The sequence below is a fragment of the Coregonus clupeaformis genome, chromosome 40, assembly GCF_020615455.1.
Source record: "Coregonus clupeaformis isolate EN_2021a chromosome 40, ASM2061545v1, whole genome shotgun sequence".
Lineage (NCBI taxonomy): Eukaryota > Metazoa > Chordata > Actinopteri > Salmoniformes > Salmonidae > Coregonus > Coregonus clupeaformis.
The window spans coordinates 23,139,080-23,156,448 of record NC_059231.1 but is presented as its reverse complement, the minus strand read 5'-3'; the positions used below and the strand labels follow the sequence as shown (position 1 = coordinate 23,156,448).

The following is a 17,369-nucleotide window of genomic DNA, read 5'->3' as shown; positions in this document are numbered from 1 at the left end:
TTTTTATGGAGAGATGCTATGCTACTAGCCTCATGTCATGAATATGCATAGCAATCTCGAGACAACTCTTTTAATATGTTTTTTTCTCAAAGTTGCCGGGGTGTCACGTGTCCATAGCAGTACACTCGTAACAACTTAAGCATAACGAAACTTATATTCGATCAATAACCCATTAATTTTTTGTTGTTGACCAAATTCGAAACTCATTGAGCTACATACAAAACATTGCTTGGTGGGCGAAGCAACGAAAAACCGCCACCTGCTGGAGGTAGACAGATTTTCCGCCGAGTTGGGCCTCTCTCTTCTGCTTCCTCTCTGGTATTACACGTGTAGGGCGTGGCATAGGGGAAGAAGCAGAGTCGATGCTTATAAAGAGCAGCTAGCTTATAAACTTCATCTTCATTCACAGGTGTGATATTAAGCCTGATTGTTCTGAAGCAGAGCACACGAACTAGCTCTACATTGGAAGAACTGACACAGACCTGCTGTCGCCAGAGAAGACAGTCGCATCCTGAACTTGTGGATTGATGTAGCCTACAGTAGCTACAATATAGCGGAGTATTGTAACGTTAATGGCAATGGTGAGTGTGTATTTTTGTGATGACCGGCCGTTTTAAATTGTAGCCTAGGTAATGTGGTAACTGATGCTAGAAAAGCAGAGACGGGACAAGAGATGGTGATGGAGAAAATAAAAAGCAGGTCGCGCGCTTAATTCACCATTGTGCATTGGATGTAAATTAATTGAATGTAGGCTACTAGGTCAGGGTCATATACTATTCTATTTGACGAATTCAACCACACTTCATGTTTTGCTCAAACTACGACGAGGCTACATATATAGCCTACATCAATGGGCTAAACCCTCCTTGGCAATGCGGAAGATGCGCGTGCTCTTTTTCTAGACTATTCCTCCGCTGTTGTGGTACGTGTCTTATTCCGCGGCTGTTGTGGTGCGTGCTACGTGTCTTGATGATGCTTTGACTACAATACACTGATCCCCAGATCTTCTACCAGTATAATTTCATGTTGATATCTCAAAAGGTTAGTTCCAGTCCCGAGTCTTAGGATCAGAACATGGTTGATTCTCCTTTTAGCACCAGGGGGCATCCTGTCTAGAAAATGTCACCTTGTGGCTGACAGCTGTAGCCTAAGTGTTAGCCTAATAGAGCTCGCCAGCTTGTAGTCATAAAAACCGGAATGAGTTGGCATGTTCTACCTCTGGTTCCTTGGCCATTCCTATGGGGGCATTAATTGGGGTTTTTGGATATATGCCGAAAATAAGGTCTGAGGTTTAGGAGATTTTATACAAGGTCGTTCTATGAGACAATATCAGTCAGTTAACATTACCTTTTATGAATTATGAAGGCTTTATGTGCTCAACATAAGTCAGTTGCTAACGAGATGCTAACTGTCAGAGAAATAGAACTACAACATTAGTTGCAAAAATGTTCACGTCACTACGCCGAACACACAAACTAGTCTACGCTACACTTGTCCGCCAAAAAAGCTAGTTAGCTTTCTGGTTACCAGCTTGAATGAAAACGCAGCTTGTTACTTGCTTTGATTACATAAATGCTTCAAAATTCACAAAGTGATGATGTTAGCTGATAAAGATGATCTCATAGAACAAAACGTATAAGATCTCCTAAGTCTGGGTTTACCACAGACCTTATTTTCGACGTTTAGCCAAACCCCCTCCAAAACCCACATTCATTTCCCCATAGGCTTTGGCCAACGAGCCATGTCGGAGTTAGCCTCCGTAAGTGCCTAAAAAAAGACGCCATTACTATTGCTCGTTATACAGCATGAGCACAACCATTTAAACACGTTCACGAGCTAGGCTAGTATGCAGTGGTGGAAAAAGTACCCAATTATCATACTTGAGTACAAGTAAAGATCCCTTAAAAGAAAATGACTCAAGTGAAAGACACCCAGTAAAATACTACTTGCTTAAAAGTCTAAAAGTATTTGGTTTTAAATATACTTAAGTATCAAAAGTAAATTGAATTGCAAAAATGTACTAAAGTATAAATCATTTCATATTCCTTATATTAAGCAAACCAGACGGCACCCTTTTTATTTATTTTTAGGGGCACATTCCAACACTCAGACATCACAAAGCATTTGTGTTTAGTGAGTCTGGTAGGGATGACCATGGATGTTCTCTTGAAGTGTGTGAATTTGACAATTTTCCTGTCCTGCTAAGCATTGAAAATGTAATGAGTACTTTTGGGTGTCAGGGAAAATGTATGGTGTAAAAAGTACATTATTTTCTTTAGGGATGTAGTGAGGTAAAAGTTGTCAAAAATATAAATAGTAAAGTACAGATTTATATTATAGCGTTTTGAAAAGTTGGTTAAATAATACTTTCCTGTGAATATATTGACTAAAATTCCCAGCATCATTGGGACCAACCATCCAGACAATCGGTAGTGTAAGTTCAAATGTAATTTTATTCAAAATTCCGGCTTGTGAGGACATTTCCAAATGACCAAATAGGATCATATCTATATGGTCTCGGCTGATGTATTAGGCTACCTAATGGTGTGATTACCTTTTTTTTTGGAGGCTATTGCGATTCTTGTGTGTTTAAGTAATGTAGTTCCCCTAATTTTTTAATATTTCTAATGCTTCGTTCATGGGGAAACTCTGAAAATACTACTTGTAAACTGAGAGCAATGAGTTGTGAGTTCACATGCTTTAAACTCGTTGAGAAAGCAGATTGGCTAATGGCAAGCAAGCTGCATCAACCATAAACTGAAAAATGCAACAATGTTTTGATGTTGCATTTAACTGCCAAAAATGCTGTTATCAAGGTCATTTCCTTAGTATGTGACGTCAGAGTTCAGCATGTGGGAGAAGTCGGAGCTCAGAGATGATAGTTTCCCACTAGTAATTACCAGTTGGGGGGGCGTGGATTCTTCTCAGTCATATGCTGGTATTTGAACACAGCATAAACCAGAGTAGGTTACAATACTCTGTTGGGTAACCCTTATGTCTGTCTCTCTATTTTCAACTGACTCAAAGCTTTCACTTAGTCAGGATCATTAGGCTATGTAATGATAGTAAACAAGTCTTACAAAGCGTTGTTAATACTACATCACATGCATTATAGCCTACCTGTCAGTTTTTAAGCCTTATAAGACATTAAAAAGGCTCATGCATGTTCATAACAAATGTAATAAAGCATTGTACCTTTCAAGTGTTACGAAGACTTGCACATTACAGTGAAGGCATTGGCAGCCCCTTCTCCACTCTACCCTCAGTTGATTTGTAATATAGACTGGTTGGTTCTTTAGCAACAAAAACGACGCACGCACAACAAAACGATGAGGTTGGCTTAGATTGTTGTCAACATGTAAGCCATATTCGTCTCCAATGTTTATTGAAAACATAAATAAATGTGCACAATGACCACTTGTTTTCTCTCAAATACGTTCTTACAGTTGTTGGCTGGCTAGCTAGCTAGTGAATTCTAGCCATATTAGCATTGACATGAAAACAAGATATGGTATCAATAACAATATGAAACGAGCAACTAACGATTCCTCGCATGGCAGTTTCTTGTCATTCTTCCTAGCAATCTGGCCATCCAGAATCACAACAGGCTGACTTCTGCCCCATGGAAGCGTGCACATCGTTTTCGTGACGTTGTCAGACAACCCATCTATAGCATGACATTAGCCAGGTCATATGCAAATGTTTCTGTTCCATTGAACAACTGTTTTTGTTTTACACGGGTCTGCTGGCAAATTTTGTGCACTGAACACAAATTAAGAGACAGGAACAAAGGGTTATTTTAGTGCATGGGACGGGGATAGGGTGGACAGTGGAGTTTATGCCAGCACATGGCCAGGTCTGAAATCACTAAATATGTAAACTACAGGTGGGAAGAATGACTGCTGTTAATGTCTTGGAGAATGTTGGTTGGATCAGGGCAGTTCTCTTACATTTTAGTTAGTGTAGGATATTGGTGCCGGTCATGTTTGAGGTGTGTGTGTGTGTATATGTATATGTGTGTATATATACACACACACGTATGTTGACACCCCTTCAAATTTGTGGATTCGGCTATTTCAGCTCCAGCTGTTGCTGACAGGTGTATAAAATCGAGCACACAGCCATGCATTCTCCATAGAAAATCCACTGGCAGTAGAATGGCCTTACTGAAGAGCTCAGTGACTTTCAACGTTGCACCGTCATAGGATGCCACCTTTCCAACAAGTCAGTTCGTCAAATTTCTGCCCTTCTAGAGCTGCCCCTGTAAACTGTAAATGCTGTTATTGTGGAAACGTCTAGGAGCAACAATGGCTCAGCTGCGAAGTGGTAGGCCACACAAGCTCACAGAATGAGATCAAATAACATTTTATTTGCCAAATGCGCCGAATACAACAGGTGTAGACATTACCGTGAAATGCTTACTTACAGCCCTTAACCCACAATGGATTTTTTAAAAATAAAAAAGTAAAATACAAAAACAAAAAAGTGTTGAGGAAAAAAAGAGCTAAAATAACAGTAGGGAGGCTATATACAGGAGGGTACCGGTGCAGAGTCAATGTGCGGGGGCACCGGCTAGTTGAGGTAATATGTACATGTGGGTAGAGTTAAAGTGACTATGCATAAATAATTAACAGAGTAGCAGCAGCGTAAAAAGATGGGGTGGGGGGTGGGGGGGGGGCAGTGCAAATAGTCCGGGTAGCCATGATTAGCTGTTCAGGAGTCTTATGGCTTGGGGGTAGAAGCTGTTGAGAAGCCCTTTGGACCTAGACTTGGTGCTCCGGTACCGCTTGCCGTGCGGTAGCAGAGAGAACAGTCTATGACTAGGGTGGCTGGAGTCTTTGACAATTTTGAGGGCCTTCCTCTAACACCGCCTGGTATAGAGGTCCTGAATGGCAGGAAGCTTGGCCCCAGTGATGTACTGGGCCGTACGCACTAACCTCTGTAGTGCCTTGCGGTCGGAGGACGAGTAGTTGCCATACCAGGCGGTGATGCAACCAGTCAGGATGCTCTCGATAGTGCAGCTGTAGAACCTTTTGAGGATCTGAGGACCCATGCCATATCTTTTCAGTCTCCTGAAGGGGAATAGGCTTTGTCGTGCCCTCTGTCGGGGTGCGACTGTCTTGGTGTGTTTGGACCATCATAGTTTGTTGGTGATGTGGACACCAAGGCACTTGAAGCTCTCAACCTGTTCCACTACAGCCCCATCGATGAGAATGGGGGCGTGCTCAGTCCTCTTTTTTTTTTTTTTTTCCTGTAGTCCACAATCATCTCCTTAGTCACGTTGAGGGAGAGGTTGTTATCCTGGCACCACACGGCCAGGTCGCTGACCTCCTCCCTATAGGCTGTCTCATCGTTGTCGGTGATCAGGCCTACCACTGTTGTGTCGTCGGCAGACTTGGTGTTGGATGTCGTGCCTGGCCACGCAGTCACGGGTTAACAGGGAGTACAGGAGGGGACTGAGCAAGCACCCCTGAGGGGCCCCCGTGTTGAGGATCAGTGTGGCAGATGTGTTGTTACCTACCCTTACCACCTGGGGGCGGCCCGTCAGGAAGTCCAGGATCCAGTTGCAGAGGGAGGTGTTTAGTCTCAGGATCCTTAGCTTAGTGATGAGCTTTGAGGACACTATGGTGTTGAACTCTGAGCTGTAGTCAATGAATAGGATTCTCACGTAGGCGTTCATCTTGTCCAGGTGGGAAATGGCAGTGTGGAGTGCAATAGAGATTGCATCATCTGTGGATCTGTTAGGGCGGTATGCAAATTGGAGTGGGTCTAGGGTTTCTGGGATAATGGTGTTGATGTGAGCCATGACCAGCCTTTCAAAGCACTTCATGGCTACAGATGTCAGTGCTACGGGTCGGTAGTCATTTAGGCAGGTTATCTTAGTGTCCTTTGGCATGGGGACTATGGTGGTCTGCTTGAAACATGTTGGTATTACAGACTCCGTCAGGGACATGTTGAAAATGCCGGTGAAGACACTTGCCAGTTGGTCAGCACATGCTCGGAGTACACGTCCTGGTAATCTGTCTGGCCCTGCAGCCTTGTGAATGTTGACCTGCTTAAAAGTCTTACTTACATCGGCTACGGATAGTGTGATCACATAGTCATCCGGAACAGCTGGTGCTCTCATGCATGCTTCAGTGTTGCTTTCCTCGAAGCGAGCATAGAAGTGGTTTAGCTAGTTTGGTAGGCTTGTGTCACTGGGCAGCTCGCGGCTGTGCTTCCCTTTGTAGTCTGTAATAGTTTTCAAGCCCTGCCACATCCGACGAGCGTCAGAGCCGGTGTAGTACGATTCAATCTTAGTCCTGTATTGACTCTTTGCCTGTTTGATTTCGTCGGAGGGCATAGCGGGATTTCTTATGTGTCCAGGTTAGAGTCCTGCTCCTTGAACGCGGCAGCTCTACCCTTTAGCTCAGTGCGGATGTTGCCTGTAATCCATGGCTTCTGGTTGGGGTATGTACGTACGGTCACTGTGGGGACGACGTCATCGATGCACTTATTGATGAAGCCAGTGACTGATGTGGTGTACTCCTCAATGCTATCTGAAGAATCCCGGAACATGTTCCAGTCTGTGCTAGCAAAACAGTCCTGTAGCTTAGCATCTGCGTCATCTGACCACTTTTTTATTAACAGAGTCACTGGTGCTTCCTGCTTTAGTTTTTGCTTATAAGCAGGAATCAGGAGGATAGTGTTATGGTCAGATTTGCCAAATGGAGGGCGAGGGAGAGCTTTGTATGCGTCTCTGTGTGTGGAGTAAAGGTGGTCGAGTTATTGTTTAATATTTTTATTTTATTTATTTTTTTGTCTCTGGTTGCACATTTAACATGCTGGTAGAAATTAGGTAGAACGGATTTGAGTTTCCCTGCATTAAAGTCCCCGGCCACTAGGAGCGGTCCCTCTGGATGAGCATTTTCCTGTTGAATTATGTCCTTATACAGCTCATTCAGTGCAATCTTAATGCCAGCATTGGTTTGTGGTGGTAAATAGACAGCTATGAAAAATATAGATGATAAACTCTCTTGGTAAATAGTGTGGTCTACAGCTTTTCATAAAATACTCTACCTCAGGCGAGCAAAACCTCGAGACTTCCTTAGTATTTGATTTTGTGTACCAGCTGTTTACAAATATACATAGACCGCCACCCCTTGTCTTACCGGAGTCAGCCGTTTTATCCTGCCGATGTAGCGTATAGCCTGCTAGCTGTATGTTGTCCATGTCGTCGTTCAGCCACGACTTGGTGAAACATAAGATATTACAGTTTTTAATGTCCCGTTGGTAGGATAACCATACTCTTAGGTCATCTAATTTATTTTCCAATGATTGAAGATTGGCTAATAGGGTTGATGGAAGTGGCAGTTTACTCGCTCGCCGTCGGATCCTTACGAGGCACCCCGACCTACGTCCACGATATCTCAGTCTCTTTCTCCTGCGAATGACGGGGATTTGGGCCTTGTCGGGTGTCTGTAGGATATCCTTTGCGTCCGACTCGTTGAAGAAAAAATCTTAGTCCAATACGAGGTGAGTAATCGCTGTCCTGATATCCATAAGCTCTTTTTGGTTATAAGAGACAATGGCAGAAACATTATGTACAGAATAAATTACAAATAACGTGGAAAAACACACATAATAGTACAATTGGTTAGAGGGCTGTAAAACCGCAGCCATCTTCTCTGGCGCCACTCCACTCCAGATCGCTGAAGTGCGTAGCACGTAAAAATCTGCAACACTCACTACCGAGTTCCAAACTGCCTCTGGAAGCAACGTCAGCACAATAACTGTTCGTCGGGAGCTTCATGAAATGGGTTTCCATGGCCGAGCAGCCGCACACAAGTTAAGTTTAAGATCACCATGCGCAATGCCAAGCATCAGCTGGAGTGGTGTGAAGCTCGGCGCCATTGGACTCTGGAGCAGTGGAAACGCGTTCTCTGAAGTGATGAATCACGCTTCACCATCTGGCAGTCTGACGGACAAATCTGGGTTTGGCAGATGCCAGGAGAACAATACCTGCCCCAATGCATAATGCCAACTGTAAAGTTTGGCAGAGGAGGAATAATGGTCTGGGGCTGTTTTTAATGGTTCGGGCTAAGCCCCTTAGTTCCAGTGACGTGAAATCTTAACGCTACAGTGTACAATGACTTTATAGACCATTCTGTGCTTCCAACTTTATGGCAACAGTTTGGGGAAGGCCCTTTCCTGTTTCAGCATTACAATGCCCCCGTGCACAAAGCGAGGTCCATACAGAAATGGTTTGTCGACATCGGTGTGGAAGAACTTGACTGGCCTGCACAGAGCCCTGACCTCAACCCCCAGCAAACCCCTTTGGGGTGAATTGGAACGCCGACTGCAAGCCAGGCCTAATCACCCAACATCAGTGTCCGACCTCACTAATGCTCTTGTGGCTGAATGGAACCAAGTCCCCGCAGCAATGTTTCAACATCTAGTGGAAAGCCTTCCCAGAAGGGTGGAGGCTGTTTATAGCAGCAAAGGGGAGACCGACTCCATTTTAATGCCCATGAGTTTGGAATTAGATTTTTGACCAACAGATACTTTTGGTCATGTAGTGTAGTTTGGTGCTGAGTGATGTTGAGCTGTAGCTAGTGCTTTTTGAGGTCATTTCGGTTGGACCCCCCCCGGGTTTTGATTATCTTTTAAATACATTAAATGCATTATGAAATAATGAATTTACAATGCTTTTAAAGCTTTTGAATGGAAATTCCAAAGCCAAAAAGAGTAAACATTCAATTGCCAAAATATTCCATTGTTTCTGTCAGGTCCACATTGGGTAGACATCAATAGAAAAATAGGAAATTACACAATAGTTCAGTTTGTTTATTTTACTTATTTTTAATTCCTTAAAGTAATCATCTCATCTCATCTCTGCTCAGGCAGTAGCAGTCAGCCAGCCAGGCCATCTACCGTTATGTGCTCCCCATACTGTACTGTCTTTAGTCATCCTATTTAGCTAGTCTGCCTAAGGATGCTGCAGAGCTGTCTGACAAAATCATTTTTATTAGTTCTTCAAATAGATAAGGCAGACTTTCACGAACTGTCTCTGTCCCTCTCGTCGTTGTTTTGTATTTGTAAGTCGCTCTGGATAAGAGCGTCTGCTAAATGACGTAAATGTAAATGTTGTGTTGTGTTCCTCTCATGCGGTCTGTGTATCTAACCTAACGTAGCAGGCATAAAAGTGTGTCCGAGCATAGATCTGTATATAATGACAAGATGCTCATGTCTATGCCCTAACAATGGGAGTCGTCCCAAAGTCGGGAAGGCAGGCGACAAACTTAGGTCCAAAATAAGCCCATAGAAACCCATTGTGCTTGTTTTGGACAGATATTGGCGAGAGTGAAACCTTTTCCTTTCTGAGTTGGAAAAAACTGGCGCACTGGATTATGGTCATTGTAGTTAATTACCACGTTTCTGCGCTGAACTAGGTTGAATATTTGCTTAATGAAAACTACAACTCCCTAACGGCATGTTGGGCTAACAAAATAAATGAACGGAATCCAAGTAATTGAACCGACGTGGGTCAATTCGTTTTTTATTTTCTTCAAAAAATATTGGTTAATCGCTCAGCGCTACATGTAAACGATGATGCTGAAGGTGACCAGAGAAATAGTTATCGAAAATATCGTATTGTCTAGTAAATCATTTGCTATGCTTGCCTCTGGGATATTGAAATCAGCTGCGTTGGTTTGGGGATGATGATGTAATCATAATGCATCTCGGTCACGATTGAAAATGATTGCGTAATACTTGAATGAATGAATTAATTAATTAATTAATTAATGAGCGATTGAACTACTCTCCTTAGTTAAACACTATAGGCATTTTTTCTCTCTTCACATGGACTGACCTGCTAGACTTTTTGGTTTCAAAAGATTAGAGTGAGGGCTAGAGAGAAAGATACTGTGATATGTAAATCTGTTACCATGCCCCGTTTGAGTGTGTTGAATAAAGTCATCTGATCAATCTCTTTTTGTGTTTTGATGATCTGTTTTTGATAAGGGGTTCTGTGTGTATATATACAGTACCGTTCAAAAGTTTGGACACCTATTCATTCAAGGGTTTTTCTTTATTGTTGCTATTTTTTACATTGTAGAATAATAGTGAAGACATCACAACTATGAAACGACACATGGAATCATGTAGGAACCCAAAAAGTGTTAAACAAATCAAAGTATATTTGAGATTCTTCAAATAGCCACCCTTTACTCTGTAGCTCAATTGGTAGAGCATGGCGCTTGTAACGCCAGGGTAGTGGGTTCGATCCCCGGGACCACCCATACGTAAAAATGTATGCACACATGACTAAGTCGCTTTGGATAAAAGCGTCTGCTAAATGGCTTATTATTATTATTACCTTGATGACAGCTTTGCACACTCTTGAAATTCTCTCAACCAGCTTCACCTGGAATGCTTTTCCAACAGTCTTGAAGGAGTTCCACATATGCTGAGCACTTGTTGGCTGCATTTCCTTCACTCTGCGGTCCGACTCATCCCAAACCATCCCAATTGGGTTGAGGTCGGCGGATTGTGGAGGCCAGGTAATCTGATGCAGTACTCCATCACTCTCCTTCTTGGTAAAATAGCCCTTAAACAGCCTGGAGGTGTGTTGGGTCATTGTCCTGTTGTAAAACAAATGATCGTCCCACTAAGCCCAAACCAGATGGGATGGCGTATCGCTGCAGAATGCTGTGGTAGCCATGCTGGTTAAGTGTTCTAAATGAATCACAGACAGTGTCATCAGCAAAGCATCCCCACACCATAACACCTCCTCCTCCATGCTTTACGGTGGGAACTACACATGCAGAGATCATCTGCGGCGGTTTGAACCCAAAATCTCCAATTTGGACTCCAGACCAAAGGACACATTTCTACCGATCTAATGTCCATTGCTCGTGTTTCTTGGCCCAAGCAGGTCTCTTCTTCTTATTGGTGTCCTTTAGTAGTGGTTTCTTTGCAGGAATTCGATGAAGGCCTGATTTCATGCAGTCTCCTCTGAACAGTTGATGTTGAGATGTCTTTTACTTGAACTCGGTGATGCATTTATTTGGACTGCAATCTGAGGTATAGTACAACTAATGAACGTATGCTCTGCAGCAGAGGTAACTCTGGGTCTTCCTTTCCTGTGGCAGTCCTCATGAGACAGTTTCATCATAGTGCGTGATGGGTTTTGCGACTGCACTTGAAACTTTTAAAGTGCTTGAAATTGTCCGGATTGACCTTCATGTCTTAAAGTAATGATGGACTGTCGTTTTTCTTTGCTTATTTGAGCTGTTCTTGCCATAATATGGACTTGGTGTTTTATCAAATAGGGCTATCTTCTGTATACCACCCCTACCTTGTCACAACACAACTGATTGGCTCAAACGCGTTAAGAAGGAAATAAATTCCACAAATTTAACTTTTAACAAGGCACACCTGTTAATTTTCTACCTCATGAAGCTGGTTGAGAGAATGCAAAGAGTGTGCAAAGCTGTCAAGGCAAAGGGTTGCTACTTTGAAGAATTTGTTTAACACTTTTCTGGTTACTACATGATTCAATATGTGTTATTTCATAGTTTTGATGTCTAAACTATTGTTATACAATGTAGAAAATAGTAAAAATAAAGACAAACCCTGGAATCAGTAGGTGTGTCCAAACTTTTGACTGGTACTGTATACACACTGTATTCAGACCCCTTCCCTTTTTCCATTGTTACGTTACAGCCTTATTCTAAAATTGTTTAAAAAAAAGTTTTCCTCATTAATCTACACACAATACCCCATAATGACAAAGCAAAAACAGTTTTTTTTAGAAATGTTAGCAAATGTGTTAAAAAAATAAAAACATATCACATTTACATAAGTATTCAGACCCTTTACTCAGTACTTTTTGAAGCAGCGATTACAGCCTTGAGTCTTCTTGCGTATGACGGTACAAGCTTGGCACACCTGTATTTGGGGAGTTTCACCCATTCTTCTCTGCAGATCCTCTCAAGCTCTGTCAGGTTGGTTTGGAGTGTCGCTGCACAGCTATTTTCAGGTCCCTCCAGAGATGCTCTGGCTGGGCCACTCAAGGACATTCAGAGACCGGTCCCGAAGCCACTCCTGCGTTGTCTTTGCTGTGTGCTTAAGGTCGTCGTCCTGTTGGAAGATGAACCTTCGCCCCAGTTTGAGGTCCTGAGTGTTCTGGATCAGGTTTTCCATCAAGGATCTCTCTGTACATCTTTCCCTCGATCCTGACTAGTCTCCCAGTACCTGCCGCTGAGAAACATCACCACAGCATGATACTGCCACCACCATGCTTCACCGTAGGGATGGTGCCAGGTTTCCTCCAGATGTGACGCTTGGCATTCAGGCCAAAGAGTTCAATCTTGGTTTCATCAGACCAGAGAATCTTGTTTCTCATGGACTACGAGCCCTTTGGGTTTCTTTTGGCAAACTTTAAGCGGGCTGTCATGTGCCTTTTTTTCTGAGGAGTGGCTATCGTCTGGCCACTCTACCATAAAGGCCTGATTGGTGGAGAGCTGCAGAGATGGTTGTCCTTCTGGAAGGTTCTCCCATCTCCACAGAGGAACTCTGGAGCTCTGTTAGATTGACCATCAGGTTCTTGGTCACCTCCCTGACCAAGGCCCTTCTCCCCCGATTTGCTCAGTTTGGCCGGGCGGCCAGCTCTAGGAAGAGTCTTGGTGGTTCCAAACTTCTTCCATTTAAGAATGATTGAGGCCACTGTGTTCTTGGGGGACCTTGTTTGGTACCCTTCCCCAGATATGTGCCTTAACACAATCCTGTCTCGGAGCTCTTCAGACAATTCCTTCGACCTCATGGCTTGGTGTCAACTGTGGGACCTTATATAGACAGTTGTGTGCCTTTCCATATAATGTCCAATCAATTGAATTTACCACAGGTGGACTCCAATCAAGTTGTAGAAACATCTCAAGGATGATCAATGGAAACCTGATGCACCTGAGCTCAATTTCGAGTCATATATCAAAGGGTTTGAATACTTATGTAAATAAGGTATTTCTGTTTTATATTTTTATACATTCGCAAATATTTCTAAAAACCTATTTTTGCTTTGTCATTATGGGTATTGTGTGTAGATTGATGAGGAAAAATTAATTAATCAATTTTAGAATAAGGCTGTAACGTAACAATGGAAAAAGGGAAGGGGTCTGAATGCTCTCCGAATGCACTGTGTGTGTGTCACCTTTCTCGGTTCCCATCCGAAACAGGCTCTAATCAGGTGTTTCTTTTGTCTTTGCTGTCTTGCAGGAATGTAAACTCTAGGCTATACTAGACCAGAGGCCTGCAGCATCCTCCCTTAAAACTAGAGCGTCCTCAGTGCAGTTGGATTACCCCCCCCCCCCCCCCCACCGAACGCACACACCCCTAGTGAATTTGACCTGACGGTGGATACTACAGCTTCCATCCAGACAGCAAACCAAAGGATAGAGCGTTTTTATTGCCCTTCTGTTACATTAACTTTGCTTTGACTTGCAGGGTTCAAGGTTTTTTTTTCAGCCATTTTGAACCAGTGGTTCTGTTTATCACTCACAATGAAGATGGGTACAGCTGTCATGGAGGCAGCAGACATTGCTGTGGTGGTGCTGTACTTCATCCTGGTGCTGGGCATCGGGTTCTTCGCCATGTGGAAGGCCAACCGCAGCACGGTGAGCGGGTATTTCCTTGCGGGACGCTCCATGACGTGGGTGGTGATCGGAGCGTCCCTGTTTGTCAGCAACATCGGCAGTGAACACTTCATAGGCCTGGCGGGGTCGGGAGCAGCCAGCGGCTTTGCTGTGGGAGCATGGGAGTTTAACGCTCTTCTCCTGCTGCAGCTGCTGGGCTGGGTGTTCATACCTGTGTATATCCACTCTGGGGTGTACACCATGCCGGAGTACCTGTCCAAACGCTACGGAGGCAATAGGCTAAAGGTGTATTTTGCTGCCCTTTCTGTGTTGCTCTACATCTTCACCAAGATCTCCGTAGACTTGTACGCCGGGGCGCTTTTCATCCAGGAGTCACTGGGCTGGAACCTCTACCTGTCCATCATTCTGCTCATTAGTATGACCGCACTGCTTACGGTCACCGGCGGCCTGGTTGCGGTCATGTACACGGACACCCTTCAGGCCGTGCTGATGATCGGTGGAGCTCTCAGCTTGACCATCATCAGTCTGATCAAGGTCGGTGGTCTTGAAGGTGTTCGGACCAAGTACATGCTAGCTGTCCCAAATGTAACAGCTATCCTGGCCAGTGGGAACTTTACCTACTCACCCTCCTGCCGCATCGAGCCCAAGCCAGACTCTCTGAGGATCCTCCGGGGTCCGCTGGACGAGGACATCCCCTGGCCTGGCTTCCTCTTAGGTCAAACCCCAGCTTCCATCTGGTACTGGTGTGCCGACCAGGTCATCGTCCAGAGGGTGCTGGCTGCTAAGAACATCGCCCACGCCAAGGGCTCCACGCTGATGGCCGGCTTCCTGAAGGTCCTGCCCATGTTCATTATCGTCATCCCCGGGATGATTTCCCGGATCTTGTTTGCAGATGAGATTGCCTGCATTGGGCCGGAGCACTGCCTGGCTGTGTGCGGCTCTAAGGCGGGTTGCTCCAATATCGCATACCCGCGGCTGGTCATGGCAGTGATGCCTGTTGGACTGCGAGGGCTGATGATGGCTGTGATGATTGCGGCTCTCATGAGTGATCTGGACTCCATCTTTAACAGTGCTAGCACCATCTTCACCCTGGACATCTACCAGAGTGCTAGGCGTGGTGCTTCCCATAAAGAGCTGCTGTTGGTGGGCCGGCTGTTTGTGGTGTTCATGGTGGTCATCAGCATCGCCTGGGTCCCTGTCATCATCGAGATGCAGGGCGGCCAGATGTACCTCTACATACAGGAAGTAGCCGGATACCTGACCCCGCCCATTGCTGCCCTCTTCCTGCTGGGCGTGTTCTGGAAGCGCTGCAACGAAAGGGGTGCATTCTGGGGCGGTATGACCGGGTTCGTGCTGGGAACCACCCGGCTGATCCTGGCGTTTATTTACCGCGAGCCTCCCTGTGACCAGCCAGATGACAGACCTTTCTTCATCACACATGTCCACTACATGTATGTGGCTGCTGGGCTGTTCTGGGTGTCTGGACTGGTGGCTGTGGTCGTCAGTCTCTGCAACCCTCCTCCGGATAAGGAGCAGATCCGCACCACCACATTATGGGGCCTGCGTAACATGGGAAAGCTTCTCCTCAAAGACCGTGAGGAGATGTACAAGCTGACGGATAAAAGCACTGTGCCGTTGAATGGGAATGGAGGCCTCTATAAGGATCTGCCCCCAGACGTCTGCAATGCAAGGTGTCTAGATGGGGAGGACATCAAGCTGCTAGCTCCGCCTTCTGACCTTGACCCCGCGACCCCCAGCGCAGAGACAACCCCGGCAATGACACCAGCAACGCCCGCCAACGAGTTTGATAACAGGCACGCAGGGCTAGTGCATGCAGAGGAAGGTGGTGCGGATGAGGAGGGTGAGAGGTGCATGCGGCTGTTGGAGTGGTTCTGTGGGTTTAAGGAAGCGGCATATGATGCCCATCCCAAAAGGACAGAGGAGGACGAGAGGGCCGTTATGGAGATGCTGTACGAGCCACCCAGAACCAAACTGCTGCTCAACTGTGGGCTGTTTCTCGTCTGCTCGTTGGGAATATTCCTGTTTGTCTACTTCTCTCTATAGACTGGGCCAAAGGAGGGGCTGTTGGGGATTGTTTCAAGGGCAGTTACAATTTTCTAATATTTGTTATGAATCTGAAGTCTGTAATATTTACAGTGCAGCTTCCTAACAAGGATTCACTGAGCTTTTTGAAATCATTATTTTGAAATGATTGAAGCTTCTCCATCTTGTCTCATTCAAATAATCAAACACTTAAAATATATCCTGTACCTGTGTCATTTTTGTAAAGTACTTATTGTTAATGTGACTGACAAAAATATCTATTGCGATTTGTAGAATTGTGGTATTCTATTTGAATGTGTTTGGTGACATTAGCCTTATTTATATTCACTTTTTATTTTTCCTTGAGGAACAGTTATGTCTCTGTGCTAAAAGCATTATTGTGACCATTGACATTTTAGTGATGTTAGCTATAGCACACTTGTATATCTGGACATCTATGTACTGTATGTGGTATACTAATAGTGTGTTTTGACTTACCATATACTTCTATGCTACTGTATGGTTACTAGATCCTTATCAGCATAAGTGGTTAAGATGATGTATGAATTCCTTGTTTATTACAGCTTAATAGTGTGTTGCTGTGTTATTCCACCTGATTCTCTATAGAGAAAGTTTAAGATGGTTTCTTAAGGCCTTTTTGTTATGCAGAGATGACCTCAAAGTTACACTAAAGCCATCACTCTACCACAGTGTTTTTTCTTCCTATTAGCATTATACATTGTTTGCAAACTTGGTGTTGATATAGTGATTGCAAATGCTTTGTGAGTGTTTACAAAATTATTTAGTTTTAATGTTTGGACAATTTTTTGTTTTTATTTTCTGATGTTTCCAATTCTTAAGAATTGCTGTAGAAGATGTCAAAATAATGTTCTTGTTAAATATGAAGATGAAAGTATGTATGATAGTTTGTCAACATGAACAATTATTATTATACACTGTTATTGTAGCATTGCAAAGAAATGTAACATACAGTATCAATGCTCATAGTTCCACATAGTGTTTCATGATGTGTTTATGATCAATTTCTTACTGTGTTTGTCTGAATAATGTTATTTCTTCCACAGTTAATGTCATGACATTTGTTCAGTAAGCTATTTTGGTAAATTAGTGACAAACCACAACAAACAACAGGACTCGGTTTTAGTGTATATTTTGTTTACCCTTTTTATTTATACTGAACTGAAATATAAACGCAACATGCAACAATTTCAACAATTTTACTGGGTTACAGTTCATATGAGAAAATCAGTCAATTGAATAAATTCATTCGGCCCTAATCTATGGATTTCACATGACTGGCCAGGTGCGCAGCCATGGGAGGGCATAGGCCCACCCACTTGGGAGGGCATAGACCCACCCACTGGGGAGCCAGGCCCAGCCAATCGGAATGAGTTTTTCCCCACAAAAGGGCTTTGTTACAGACATAAATACTCCTCAGTTTCATCAGCTGTCCGGGTGGCTGGTCTAAGCCGGATGTGGAGGTCCTGGGCTGGCGTGGTTACACGTGGTCTGCGGTTGTGAGGCCGGTTGGACGTACTGCCAAATTCTCTAAAAGGACGTTGGAAGTGGCTTATGGTAGAGAAATTAACATTCAATTCTCTGGCAACAGCTCTGGTGGACATGCCTGCATGCCAATTGCACACTCCCTCAAAACTTGAGACATCTGTGGTA

The 17,369-nt window shown here is 44.1% G+C and overlaps 1 protein-coding gene across 1 annotated transcript; it reads left to right on the top strand.

Moving 5' to 3' along the window:
* Positions 1–339: 339 nt before the first annotated feature.
* LOC121571655 (sodium/myo-inositol cotransporter-like) lies at positions 340–16,687 on the top strand. Its single transcript, XM_041883246.2, has 2 exons — positions 340–581; positions 13,258–16,687. The coding sequence occupies exon 2, from the start codon at positions 13,542–13,544 to the stop codon at positions 15,696–15,698; it is 2,157 nt and encodes a 718-aa protein (XP_041739180.1). The 5' UTR covers positions 340–581; positions 13,258–13,541; the 3' UTR covers positions 15,699–16,687.
* The last annotated feature ends 682 nt before the right edge of the window (positions 16,688–17,369 follow it).